Source organism: Ascidia mentula, chromosome 1 (assembly GCF_947561715.1).
Source record: "Ascidia mentula chromosome 1, kaAscMent1.1, whole genome shotgun sequence".
Taxonomy (NCBI): Eukaryota; Metazoa; Chordata; class Ascidiacea; order Phlebobranchia; family Ascidiidae; genus Ascidia; species Ascidia mentula.
In genome coordinates, this window is record NC_138566.1 from 18791728 (window position 1) to 18806955 (window position 15228).

Consider the following 15228-nt stretch of genomic DNA (forward strand, 5'->3'; position numbering starts at 1 on the left):
AACCATATTGTTATTGCGGATCTCTGTTGCGAAGAGTAGCGACATTTCAGAGAGCTTGCGGTTTACGAGCGAATGTAAAGTGAGGTTTTGCTTATTTTATGGCTGTAATATGTGTGATAAATATTGACAACTTAATAAATTTAAATCAGTTGGCTTGATTTGCGATAATCAAGCCCCCTGTGTTGCCAATGCAGGAGTAAGTGTTATCATATAAAAGAAGCGGAGCAAAATTAAGTAACATGAGTCATAGATGGTGGTTTAAAGCAAAGATAAGCGAAGATAAAACCGAAGTGAAATATAATCTTGCGATTTATTATTCGTTGAATGAAAGCTTTGTCCAGCATTTGCTTTGGGAAATTCGGGTGAAAACCAGACACGATATGGATGTGAAAGGAACCGTCCAATTGAGGAATACTCAGAACATGGAGATGGAAGAAACCACACAGGAAGAAGCTAAAGAAGCTCTCATTAAAACCTTTAAAAAGAACGGAACGGAAGAAGTGGAATTGCTGAACATACCTGGAACCAACCTAAACGACAGGAGGGAGAAAATATTTGCCTTTACCCTATGTGGCAATCAAGAAAACTTTCCAAACCATATTGCAAGAAATAGAGTAACAACATTTGTTGAGAACACAAGGGTTGAAATCAAGACTGGGTCAGAAAAAGAGAAACGGAGTGGGGAGATATGGGTGCATGGAGTTGTGGAGACTCATAAAAATCAAAATAAAGTCCCCATGCTAAAAGTGGCAAAATTACTGGCAAGGTTATATGGAATAGAGAAAGTTAGATATGTTGCAAAATGCATGTATCCACGTGCTTACAAACGTAGGTATAGACTATCTTTTTAAATATATAGAGCCAGTTCGAACACCAACGACCCTGCATGTAGCCAGTTGCATCCGTAAAATTGTGATTTAAAGTTTTTTCTCGACAAATTCAATCATCAATATTACACTTGGTTTGTTGTGGAACAGTTGGCACGCAATTATCTGTGTTCTTCCTGCTTTTCATTAGTGTCGACTGAAGTTATTATCTAGTGGTTTGTTGACAAATATCGAGATACACACTGTTAGTTTATTTCATTTACTCACAGCATTTTGCTTTAAAGATTATACTGGGGATGCTAGCGATAACCTCGGCGACTGTAACAATTTATTTGTAGGAGAAAGAAATGTGTCCAAACCTTTAAACTTTATGTTTTCTGTTTCGCCTTTTACAGCCTATGTACATTTTTGTATATTTTACTTAATCTGTAATTGAACAGATTGTGCGTTTTATTATACAAATAATGTAAAATGCAATGATATCATGTCACCCAGATGAATAAACTTGACTTACATACTCTGAATATTAGCTGCAAATGATATCATTACTATACTGCAGATAATTGAGTAGCAGCAAATCTGTTTGGTGCAGTTGGACCTGCGCATTTTCTGTGCTTGTCTGATTAAAACGTCATTGCTGTGTTGTAAACTACCACCAAACGGGATAAACTGCCACCTTTTATGTTTGTTTGCAGGGTCGTTGGTGTTCGTGTCTAATACGTTTTGCAGTTTTTAAATCGGCAGTTGAATTGAAGGCATAACACTTATATATCACAACTAAATAAAAGTATCAAAATAGTTGCGGGCTTAACGTCACAAAATGCCCGACTCCAATCAATTATTAGTATTTTACTTGGTTTGTTGTGGAACAGTAAGCATGCATTTGTACCTCGGCAATTTGGAATCATATGCAAGAAAACATAAAAAGCTCCAGCAAACAATAAAAACTAGTGATGCACCGGAACAGCAATTTTTTTATTCGGCCGAATACACCCAAACTAATTTTGGTTTCTATCTCTTAAAATCGCAATAAATTTAAACAAAGCATGTGCTGGAATGGATCTGATCCTATCATACAACCTTTTATTGGCACTTAAAAGAATGCTGTACCAACTTCTTAAAGTTGATTTCTATGACAATCAACAACTAAAACACACTAGTACGTTTGAACAATGATTCTTAACTTTGCGTATCAGTGTTGCATGCAGTAAAAAAGTTTCGGTTTCGGATAAACCGAATAATCATAATAAACTTGGTTTCGGTCGAATAAATTCGGCAAACCGAACTTTCGGTGCATCCCTAATAAAAACTAATGACCACATCTTCGCATATCAAGTACATACGGGTTAAAAATCACATATTTAGAGTCGACGAATAAACAGAAGCTTTATGTCACACGTTATTCAAATATTCAAGGTTGACACATTTTCGTTCATTAAACAAAACCTCATCATTCACCATATTTGTACATATGCGGTATTCTAGTAAATTAATATGAAAAAAATGTCAGTATTCAGTATCCTACAAATGTCTGTTAATTATTCTGTTCAACAGCAACTGCCCCGAAACATGGTACGCTAAATGCCATCAATTTTATCACCTTCGTATCCAACAAGAGCGAATAACTTTCTGTAAGTTTGCATAACAGCAAGTTTTGTCCACTGGTCGTTCGCGAAGCTCTCCATGCACATCAATTTACAATTGTTATAACCCACTCCGCCAGCGACGTAAATTACACCTAAACATAAAATTGTTTGCACTGGTCTGACTTTAATTATATTAGCTTACACAGTAAATGTAGTGATGGGGGCATGTTCAAACTTTTCATATTATAATGTCTCATAAATTGCAGCAAATGTGTTGGGGAAAATATCACAGTTGGCAAATAGATAAAGCGCCAAAACCTATTTGTTCGATTTGGAAAATCTGATCCTTTTACTTTATTTACCACGATAATAAACAGCTCCAGCGCTGTGCCGTTCTTCAATCATTGGCGGTTCACTGGACCAAAATGAGCCATCCCACGAGCTAACATTGTCTATTGGTTCTTTAGGATTTCCCAAGTGGCCACCCAAGACATACAGTTTGTCAAATGCATACAGCAAATTGAAATCATGCTTTTCGCATCGTGGTGATTTCTGCATGCAATAAAATCACATCCATAATACCTAAATTAATAAGTCATCAACAGTTCTAAACGCGAAGCTGTTTATCATATACACGGTCGTCTTTGTCCTGTTTGAAATGGTTTAAACGTGAACATGTGGGTAATGTTCTCTATGGGGACAAAATCCCCACTGGTTTTAATTGAGGAACTTCCAGTTGAGTATTTAAATATACGCCATTAATGTAGTTCAACCTTACCGCGTGATTGCTCCAGAGCGGGAAAATAAAAGTATCACCAATTACTTTTGGCTGTGCGTATTGTAAATCGCACTTGTAAATGACGTTTAAATTTCCCGATACAAATAATGCTCCCTGAAGGGAATCTGTACAAAACGTCACAAAATTACAGTGTTTGGTTAATTTCTAAAATAAAAAAAATGTTCAATCATTCATGGATTTTCGCGTGCCTGTGTGGAATTGAAACCAAAGCTGGAAAATTTAAAATAGTTTTGTCGGAAGTTTTTCTCCCACCGATAGACAACGTGTTTTGTTAGATAAGCCTTTTTGTAACTTTCCTTGTAATGCATAACCCCTTTGTCAACAATTTATTGTATCAATAGAAAAAATATACTGTATTTTAGCGAGGCCTAAAATTGAACACGGAGTCTTGTCGTCAAAATTTGAACAGTTGACAAATAAATTACGTGAGACCTGTTTCTTTTACAGACCTGGGTCCTGGAGTGGCATGTAACGTCTCATGTACGATATTGCTTCATTAGCGGCTTCCAAACTGCATTCAAGAAGTTTCTGTTCCAAAACGTAACGAAGTTATTTAAGTAATAGAGAGTTGCGGACGTACAATCCCACAAAATGCTAAAAGATTTTTAATAAGTTTCAAAACAACCTCCTCTTTTAACAAAATATTCCAAGTAGAATGGTCGAGATACGTTGAGTCAATCATGTCGAACAGAGTCCCAAACATACTTTTACGTTCCTCCAAGTCGTGTTTAATCCACGCGATAATGAGCCTCAAAAGTTCGTCCTCTGACATACTCTTCTGCTAAGACCAAACACATAAGTTAAAACAAATAATGCGAAGCCGTTTCATATTTCTCATAAACGTTTTAATTATGTGCAATTAAATATAAGTACTAATACGAAGCTCTTCAATTGAATTTCGTTCAGAAGCATGCATTTTGTATGCTGCACTGTGATGAAGATCGCATTATGCTTTTACAATTAAAGTTAGATACTGACCACAATAAAGGACAGGAAGTTTGTAATATGCATTTTGTCAATCATAACAATTTCCTTTTCGCAAATAGGCGGAAAACTGTCATATCTTTCTCGGCAAGGAAAATATGATTCAGCTTGCTTCTTCACATTAATATCTTCGTACTTAACTCCAAACAGCCACATTTCAACCCGATTGTCAGTCGATACCAAACTGACCAAGTGTTTGGCAATTACACCCTGCAGATCTAAATATCATTTCACGAAGTTATTCCAGCTTTTCTATGCGTAGTGGTAAGTTATTTGTTACTGTTACTGATAAAGCCTGTAAGACAAGGGATGTGTGTGCTCACCATTATACTTCTTGCATATGATGGCAAAATAATTATTTAATGAATATTGTGGCTCCAAATAAACAATTCCCACCTTTAACGCTTGGAAGGCTTAAGTAATCGGCCACAGGCAAAATATCGAGAAACTGCTCATTTATAACCCACATTTCCTTTGTGTAAATGAAATCAAGCATCAAAGTCATCATGTCATCTTCAATTCCTGTCACATTGCATACGTTTTCATATTTTTCCTTCATCTGCAAGTGGACACAAAAACAGGTTTGCCCTAAGTAGAAAGAGGCTCCACCCATGCCTACCTCTGTAGCAAAGAGTTTTGCAAAAAACTTCGAATGAACCGACACCACACACTTATGGATGGGGAAGTCCCACGATTTCGTTGATAACACTCCGTCACAAAATTTCTGCAACCCCGATCTGTCTCTGTTGTTTGGTGTAAAACTGGGTAATTGTTTACATTGTGTATGGAGCACATATGATGTTACAAACCTATTCAGTCTCTGGCGAATTGTACAATCCAACAAGTGTTTGTCTGTACTGCTATCGAACCCTGGTGACATGGTGGTCTCATTATAAATAGTTAGTCGATAATCTACAGGTCATACCTAAACCATCTACGATGGATTCGTAGTTTTGCACGTTTGTTAGTGAGCCGTTGTAAACATCGTTAACAAAGTATTTTAATTTTAGAAACTCTTGGTGGTCATTTATCTCCACACTTGTCTCCCCTTTGTTCATCTGTAACCAAAAAGTTGTCGAATCGAATATTTTTGGTTAATACCCAACTCACTTTCGAGAACAACTTCCTAAAATCTTCGGATAGCAACGCAAAGATGCATTTATGAAGAAGTATGTCGCCGTCCTCGTTGTCATTACTTATTCTGATGTCGCAAAAACTATCTTCGCTTTCTCTGTCGCTTTAGGAAAATCATTAACATAATTGCGTTTTAATTATCATGTACTCTTTAACTTGTACTTTAATTAAACCAAACCTCAGCAGTAAATCAAGAATGTTCCATTTTTGTGATTCTTGCTTTGGATATTGTACGAGCGTTGATGTTCTGAAAAAAGCAAGTGAATTAGAAATAACTGCTAACAATCCTTTTAAAGTATAATTTATTTTTTTGTACAGGCGTAAATATTTTGCGTTCAATTTCGAACACAACTTTTGAAAATTTTAGGTCTACTTTCGTATTTTTGCAACAAAATCCAATATCCGATAACAAAACCTCTCTGAACCACAATATGAACCTCGGTGGGTCTGGAGCACGTTGACGCCAAAATGAAAAATCCATTGTGTACAAGATTAAATATTTTTATCGAAATATCCCGCAAAATTTTGAAACCAATACATAAACAAACAACTCCCCTATTAAATGATGCTAAAAATGGAAATAAGAAATATAATTTCTAAGAGTTGCGACTCAAAATACACATAATCATTCCTGTACATCATGCATATTTAAATGCTAGTATTTTAAAATCACACAAAATCTTTCTTCATTAAACCAAACATATTCTATGATCTTTGCAGCTTTTGGGAATTTTTGTAGTAAAAATCTAAAAATAAACATATGTTTGTCTCGAAAATGAAACGTGGAAACTCGCATATTTACCACAATAAATAAAATGTTTAGAATTATTGCTGTATTTGCAGCAAACTTTATGATTAAATGTCATTTTGTGTTAAATTGTGAAATTTGATTACTTCGCGTACGTGCGCGTATGGTGTTTTGGGTCAATCGCTTCGCTTCTATCCGACATATGAGTTAATCTCTGACATGTGTGCAAATCGGCTTCAGGTTTTAATTTCACATCGACATTTTTAATAATCCTCTCGAATTCATTATTTTATGTAATCTCAATAACTGTATATATATATCGATGGCAGTAAGCCACAAAAAAACTAAGCTAGAAAACAAAGCGAGAAAACTCACTAAGCGAGAGAACGAAGCCAAAAGACAAAAGCAATTGAAGTATAGCTCTCGTCGCTGCATTTTAACGTTGTATGTTTTAAACCAAAGTATGTTTCTTTATCGTTTTCAATTTTAATTAAAAAGTCGCAAAGGCCGTTCTTGGCAGATGTTTTTAATATAGGAGTCAGTTTAACGGCGTGTTCTCTTTACAAACCCGGTCACTGCATATTACAGGCAAGAAACAAACTTTGAGTAATGTATAGGCTACTCCTCTGCGTCATACTCATATGTCTATTAACAGGAGTTTGTCCCCACACATGCTTTACGTAACGTTCTAACTTAATAAAAAACTAAATCTTTCCAAATCCACTGCGAAATCTAAACCCCAATGTCCTTTTAACGTTGATAACTATGACTGCTCACATGGTATGCTTATTTGATATTTTAGTCATTGACCACCTCTTTCCGCCCGACTAATGACTGACGTATTTGTTTTTCGTCACACTCTCTGTCTTTTTTCTGCAGAAAAAAATCAGGATAGGTACTCAAAACATACTGTTTAAAGTAGCTGACTTGTATGCGAGCTCTGGCACATATTCCTTATACAAACCCACATCTTGGTAAAAACCCTTTGCATCGACAGATTGTTGCCCCACGCCTACATCTCGGTACACAGTCTCGTGTTTCATTGACTTCCAGACAAGTTTTGGTCTCGTGAAACTGGCGTAGCCTGTCGCTATATTGTGTTTCAAAAATAGAATGTTTAACCAAAGCTTAGCGAGACCCATGAAAATAGAGTTGGAGCTCGGAATACAAAGCATGAAATGCGCAATTAAATGTAGTAAGCAAAATAATTTTGTGTAGTTCAACTAAACAATATCGCTTGAACCAGTGGGTTCACAGTGTTTATAACGCCAGCACAGCACAGACATGGGGTATTCCAATAGAACCAAACATTTGGAAAACAGAGACAATATAACATATGTGCAAAAAGCCATAATAAGAAACAATATAAATAAACAAACATTAACAACCGGTTTATGAAGATAGAGTAACCATGCTGTAATTAACACGTCAACAATAATATCAATTTCCAAATTACCATAAACTTACTATTAAAAAGGTAGGTTTCAAAACTGCATTTCAACATAGCATTAATGCATAAACGAACGAGAAAGGTGCATGTAATCCACTTGCACAGTAACAAAAGATCCCTTGTTATCCCTAAAAGCGATTTACGGAGTCTGCTGGGTAACTGAGGGCAATCATTTAATACACATTACTTACGCGCGTCAAAAAAATTAAAAAAACTGCTGTTTACTGTGCAAAAACCCTGCTGCAGTTATAACATAGCCCAAAAAATTAATTGCCCTAACCAGTTTAGCCCACCCTAAGTACTCGACCTGTGTCATTTGCGTCGCTTTCATATTACGGGACAATGCATTGCTGATACTCCAAGCAACACACCATGTTCTTAAATACCCTTCTTGTCGTCAGAAATGTTCAACACCTGTACACTTACAGTTGCGACCAGCTTCAGTGTGCTGTAGTTGTGATCATACTAAAGCACGAGCTACTTTCATAACTAGTTTAATGTACCAGTTCTGGTACGTATTTCCCATAAACCTTTGTACATTGTGAATGCGCCTTTTGGCATCTGCAGATTCTTGCCCTGCATTTCTAGACCGCCCGACCGATAGGCAGTTCAGGCGCAGCAAAGCGCCTCGTTTTACTACGTCACTTCCGTTTTTCGGGCTTCGGGACGAGTACTACGCCTGAAAAGTGGCCATGGAACGTGAACCCGGCGTAGCGCTTATATCATGTTTCAAAAAAACTGCACGTTAGTCAAAGCCTCACGATGCCCGCACCAACTATTCAATAGCAGAAGTATGTAAGAGTGGGAACATAACTCTCAGTTTTATAAATCTTCAAGACAAACAATATAGCCCATGTAACTGCTACGAAATTCATTTTGCAGTCGTTCACATTGTAACTACAATCATTCATCGGCACCGCTACGACTTTTAATATATAACCCTCCTGTGGTTGTCATGCAATTTGTTATTTTTTAATGTTTCTGCATTTTACACAGTACATTACATTTGTTTTTACCCCTTTTAAGCTTTGGTTTTTATCGCATGACCACAGACAATTCTCTGTTCCGCCTCTTATCTCAATTATAGCGCTCTTTAAATCGTTTTCATTCAAATAAGTGCAAGAAGTAGACAATGCATTAACAAACTTAACCAATGCTGTATCACATAATAAGAGGATCAAAAAACAGTGTAGGTTAAATTCTTGAATAAATATTCTTACCACTCAGCAGGGACTCGTACATTTACCATGCTAAATAAAGTGTTTGGAATTGTTGCTGTATTACAGGCAAGAAAACAAACTTTGAGTAATGTATAGGCTACTCCTCTGCGTCATGCTTATATGTCTATTTACAGGAGTTTGTCCCCGCACATGCTTTACGTAACGTTCTAACGATAGGCATCATAATGACGTCAAGTACGTAAACAACAGTAAATTATAATGACAGATAAACTCAGACGTGGTTCAGCACAAGTAAGTTCGCTATACACACATGTTACCCTATAAGTTACATGTTGGTACAACAGGTTACAAAAACATTGGATGACGCTTGTAGTTGTAAATTTTATCCTGCGATAAAACATAGGAAATTCATGGACAGATTTCGACACACGAAGTTTGTCTGAGATTACTGTTATTTGCCAAGAAAAGACAACGAACGACAGCGTTTTTTTAATTCGAAATACAGACCAAAACATTTTTGTACAAACTAGGGCTAAGTATTTTTTAAAAGCATACTTATGCCAACGTTCTGACCTTGAACATATACCATGCTACCTATAGATCATTAACCAAGATCACTACTTCAAAAATAGTGAGGTATACGATAAAAAGTGTAAAATGTTATTTGTATGTAGAAAACTAAATCTTTTCAAATTCACTGCGTAATCTAAACCCCAATGTCCTTCTGAAGTTGGTAACTATGACTGCTCACATGGTATGCTTATTTGATATTTTAGTCATTGACCACCTTTTTCCGCCCGACTAATGACTGACGTATTTGTATTTCGTCACACTCCCCGTCATTACAGTTCACGAGTGTACCAACATATAGTTTTGTTAAGTTGCTTCTAGATTCAAATTGGCAAGGAATAAAACGGTCGTGTTCCTTAGACGCTTTCGTTGAAACAAATTGCGCTCACATTCATAACAATGGTTAACCTCAAAGGCAAATCTTGCCGTCACACATTTTTACGGCCGATGGGGTTTGCTGAACCTAAATTGCCAAAAAAACTTTTGTCGTATGCAAAGACAAAAAATTGTTATTTCTCATGTATGTATAATGCAATATATTTTCCGATAATTCTAGATTTAGACAAACAATACAAACCTTAACAACTAATCAGTAATGTTATATTTCGCACATTACTGACTCGGCAGCTATATCGTTCTTAAACCATATATATTCCCTTCAAAAATCATGAAATGTAACTTGTAGTACAGCAGAAAGCTGCAATGTGGTCAAAGACCTAAATAATATTATACTTTGGGTAGCTTTTTTTGGAAGGGGAGGGGGGGTCTTTTTTCTGCAAAAAAAATCAGGATAGGTACTCAATGTAACGCATCACGTCTTAATTAAAATACCATTTTTGTCGGAATACAAAACTGCTTCACACTTTAGCTTATTCAGGTCAAAACATACTGTTAAAAGTAGCTGACTTGTATGCGAGCTCTGGCACATATTCCTTATACAAACATCTTGGTAAAAACCCTTTGCATTAACAGATTGTTGCCCCACGCCTACATCTCGGTACACAGTCTCGTCTTTCGTTTATTTCCAGACAAGTTTTGGTCTCGTGAAAACGGCGTAGCCTGTCGCCATATCGTGTTTCATAAATAGCATGTTTAACCAAAGCTTAGCGAGACCCATGAAGATAGAGTTGGAGCTCGGAATACAAAGCATGAAATGCGCAATTAAATGTAGTAAGCAAAATAATTTTGTGTAGTTCAACTAAACAATATCGCTTGAACCAGTGACGTCACAGTGTTAAAACGCCAGCACAGCACATACATGGGGTATTCCAATAGAACCACACATTTGGAAAACAGACACAATATAACATATGTGCAAAAAGCCATAATAAGAAACAATATAAATAAACAAACATTAACAACCGGTTTATGAAGATAGAGTAACCATGCTGTAATAACCATGTCAACAATAATATCAATTGCCAAATTACCATAAACTTACTATCAAAAAGGTAGGTTTCAAAACTGCATTTCAACATATCATTAATGCATAAACGAACAAGAAAGGTGCATGTAATCCACTTGCACAGTAACAAAAGATCCCTTGTTATCCATAAAAGCGATTTACGGAGTCTACTGGGTAACTGAGGGCAATCATTTATTACTTACGCGCGTCAAAAAAATTAAAAAAACTGCTGCTTACTGTGCAAAAACCCTGCTGCAGTTATAACATAGCCCAAAAATTAATTGCCCTAACCAGTTTAGCCCACCCTAAGTACTCGACCTGTGTCATTTGCGTCGCTTTCATATTACGGGACAATGCATGGCTTTTTCAAGTGTTTGCAAAACCAATCTCACCAAATATCACGCCACGATCGTTAGAGTGGAACATTTTCGACCATTAGCCTGTTTTTTTACAGCAGGGCAAAAACCAGTTCTCGAGATATAACATATTCTTTCTTTGGTAGATGTGACGTACTTGGATGGGGACAGGTATAAAGAATCACCGTCTGTCGTGGGATCGCAGTAAGTAGCACTGGGAGGTGAGACAAATCGCATATGGCGTGGGATGGCCACCTGGCCGTGCAGGCCAAATAAAAACCCATTAAAACGCAAAAAACTCGGTTCATGGAACGTTTCGTTTGATATGCGCATAGTTCACAGGGGAGTTTTGTAAATACGTAAACAACAAAAACAAAGCACGCAAGAATGAATAGTAAACAGAAACGGCAAACAGGAAGAAGTTGCCCAAGCGAACTAATGACGATAATCAATCTCCTGCGTGAAATGTCCATATTTTGTCAATTCGTATTTTCATTTATCTTATTAATCATCACGCAAAAACTTTAAAGGGGAGGCCTGCAATTTTAATTGGCTTTTTTAAAATCATTTAATTCGTTTTTTATTGCTTTTCAACTTTATAAATTATCATCAATTCATCAACGAATCTCGCCACAAACAACCATAGGCGTTTTTACCTTTGATGAATTGCTTTGTCTAGCACGGCTATCTTACGTCATATGCGGCTTGACGCAATTTATCACCACCCAGTGCGACTTACGACTTGCTTTAGGTAATATATACAATTGTATACACCATGCATTCGCATGTACTGATCGTATAAATTATACTTGGTTTTTACGTGGAAATACCGTGCATGGAACATCTCTCAGGTGGGAAATTGCCGCCTTTTTTTCTCATAGCAAGTTTAGCATCCACGTACTGGTATAACTAATAGTGCACGGTACTGCTTCTTTGATGTAGGATTTACTGCTGACAATCAAGCAAAACATAATAAGACAAAGTGATGGATGAATACACCTTATTCACCACGCAGACGCTAAATATTGTTTTCTTGTGCCAGAGGAGTCTAAGTATAAAATTTCTGGCAGCAAATTTTTGCCTTATCAAATGTGATGCCGCCTTACCGCCATAAACAACCATAAACTTGTATACAGCCTTACCGCCATGAACAACTACGTGTATGGCGTATGACTTGCAGTAATAAAAATTTGGTGAAGGAAACGCTGACTAAACTAACATATAAAGGCCAGTTTAAAGCTTACTGCTCTAAAAAAATTCCAATTACCCAAAAATCAACACCAGTTGGAAGTTACAACTGTAAATGTCAAGCACAATTTATAAATATACATATATGTATATGTATATATACAGGTTTTGTCAGTTTTGTTACACCTGTTAATGATAACATGGGCGAAAAACGCGCTAGTGCAGTGCGTGGTCGCTTTGGCCAACAATTAAACTTGCTGCATTTTTTCGGTTGGTTATAAATGATAGAAAACTGACCTATAAACGAATTTTGTAAAAAACACTGATTAATTACAAGTTAACTGTAGGGTCCAATCCGTCCCCTTAAAGCCGCATTTTGCCACCAAATTGATTTAAATGTTTCAAAACTTATACTTGGAGACGCGGGAAAGCTGACATGCGTAACTTTGGCCACTCTACATTTGTTCAACCAACCGATACCCTTTCGATGTTTGCGTACAAAATCATTCTGGAATCATTCTTGCTGTCAATATACCGTTGAACGCTAAAAAAATTCCTCCGGGTATGTATAGTGATGGCATGGCAATACCCTTGGAAAACCCCACATGGTGTTTAAGGTGTTGCGCCACTTTTGTTTACTATTACATCACAACGTTTCCGCCTTTTCCCTCAATTTTGATCGCTTGTCTTTCTTTTGGCGCGTTCTTCTCGTTAATGCGTGACGCCCGCGAAATTTGAACGAAGTATTTGTACAAATCAGGCCCCACGAGAACTTTTTCTCTCAAGAGCCGTGGTACAAATGTAATGTGTTTGGCTTCCAATATTGTTTTATAATTATTGCAATATGTTTGTACACTGTCACAGATGTTATGAGCAAACGTTGTTTAGTATACATCTGCCGAACCAGAGAACACTGCGTTTGTTTTTTAGATAGGTTCCGCTTGAATGCACCTGGTAACTTCGCGGCAGTTTCAATAAAAATGCATGGAAAAAAGGTGGGTACTCGGATGTTTTTTCGCATTTACGTGATTTGCAGCCTTTTGTAATGTAGTTTTGGGCGTTGGTACGATTACTAGAATACTTCTGCAAACATATTAGGACAAAAATATCTGTAGAGGTAGCGATCGCAAACAACTAGTCTATGCTTTCTTTGCCATAGTGACTGCTAAGCATGCAAGCTTGCTTTGTGATTCAATATAAGTAGGCATGGGATATGCTTTTTGGAATTATTATTATTGTTTCAAAAAAATGTTTTCGCCTTTTAGTTTATATTGAAACTAAAGTATTTTCTGAAAACTATATATATAATGAGCCACTGTTGTATACCTGTTTGTCACTACGTTTCCAACAAGAAAAATCCTTGTTTATTACATTCATTTGCTTGAAGTATTTTTCTTTCTTGATGTTCACAATATATAAATGAAATTTGCTTTGTTGGTAGATGGTTTAAGGCAGTCTTCACGCAAAAGAATGTAATAAACAAGGTTTTTTCTTGTTGGAAACGTAGTGACAAACAGGTATACAACAAACATAGGTTGAACCAGCCTCCGCAACAGCATTCACTCTCCACAGATATCCTGCAGCAAACCCGTCGTCAAGATAGTATTAAATTATATGTCCACCCACTATGATTCGCGTTTGTGTTTTGCCAGCGTAGTTTAAATTCATAGTCGGATGCAGTCATTATCACCGTGTGCATTCAAGTTTATTTGCCCTTGAAACAAAAATATAGAATTATGCATTATCACGGAACAACTGTAGTTCTGACCTAAATTTTTTGTCATGTGACACAAAATGCTGCATAGAAATACCTGGCGACAACCCATCTTTTATTTCCAATCTCCCTAAAAGTGTCAATCGCCAGAACAATTATTTTATCTGATAGTATGCAGTCTATTTTGCATAAAATACACATGGTTGAAATGAAACTCTACTGCCTCACGTGGTTACCACACAAATTTAATTATGTCGAATCACTTCCATTGCATCACAAGTATAAGATTAGTTATTTTCATGTAAATGATATATATATATATACATGTAGGTTTCGTCAGTTTCTTGGCTTTCGTTAAGTATGCTCTAGTGCTAACTATTGCGCATTTGGAATGATTTATCAAGCAACACATCGGCACAAGTTTACTGATTTACAAATTCTCTGTTTGTTATTTTACAATGTTAATATCATGCTGCAAACAAATCGTACAATAAAATCAGTGACGAACAGTATATTGTATAATAAGAAGGTAAATGCACAATTTGAACACAAAATCACAATCTAATTACTTTTACTTGGTTATGCACTAAACGAGTCTTTAGTTTATTCTCAAACTCCTAATTTAATACTTTATTTAGCCACCCTTCCGGAAATTTGCACAAGGCAACATATTTCACATTTTTTCTGCCAAACTCATCACCAAGCAACATAGCCATATCCAAAAGTGATACTGGGTTGTTTGAGGACAGATACCCATAAACACGATCTTCATGCACAGGACCAGTTATAATTTTTACGTAAGTATCAGTGCTCAGCCATTTGATATTTTGAGTATTGGGTTTTGTTTTGTTAGAAAGTGTGAAAGCTACATGGCATGTCATCTCGCTCACATTGGGGATGGGGGCATATGGCGATAGATTTGGGTTCCCGGATATGTTAGCAAAGGTTTCAAACATAGTAAATTTAGCCATATTTTCATCGAACGACAGTAACCCCTCGAAAGGTTTTAGTTTTTCAATAGTTCCGGACACCAATTTTCCATCTTCTTGCAGATGACCAGTGATTCTCCATAGATATCCGTTCTCATAGGTTTCGCCTGCTGAGATATAAACCACATTCCCACCAATAAATTCAACTTTGGTATTTTCAAGTTTGCAAGTGAAACGACATCCAAGATCCTGGCCCGGAAAAGTAACAGGTGTTTTAATATACTCCATGTTAGTTATATGATCTAAAAAATTATATAAAAATGTTTGTTAAATTACGTTAGTTTTATAAATGCAAAA

At 36.5% G+C, this 15228-nt stretch overlaps 1 protein-coding gene across 2 annotated transcripts; it reads right to left on the reverse strand.

The window, feature by feature from the left end:
* Positions 1-1995: 1995 nt before the first annotated feature.
* On the reverse strand, positions 1996-5900 carry LOC145908969 (kelch-like protein 12). Of its 2 annotated transcripts, none has more exons than XM_082996295.1 (13): positions 5768-5900; positions 5509-5577; positions 5307-5433; positions 5122-5254; positions 5006-5066; positions 4816-4939; positions 4593-4755; positions 4191-4414; positions 3838-3990; positions 3662-3740; positions 3192-3316; positions 2776-2965; positions 1996-2565 (listed from the first exon to the last, which is right to left on the reverse strand). In XM_082996295.1, the coding sequence occupies exons 1-13, from the start codon at positions 5809-5811 to the stop codon at positions 2405-2407; spliced, it is 1653 nt and encodes a 550-aa protein (XP_082852421.1). In that variant the 5' UTR covers positions 5812-5900; the 3' UTR covers positions 1996-2404. The 2 variants fall into 2 exon arrangements, with proteins under 2 accessions (XP_082852421.1, XP_082852415.1); XM_082996289.1 differs by having other exon boundaries at positions 3838-3993.
* Positions 5901-15228: the final 9328 nt, after the last annotated feature.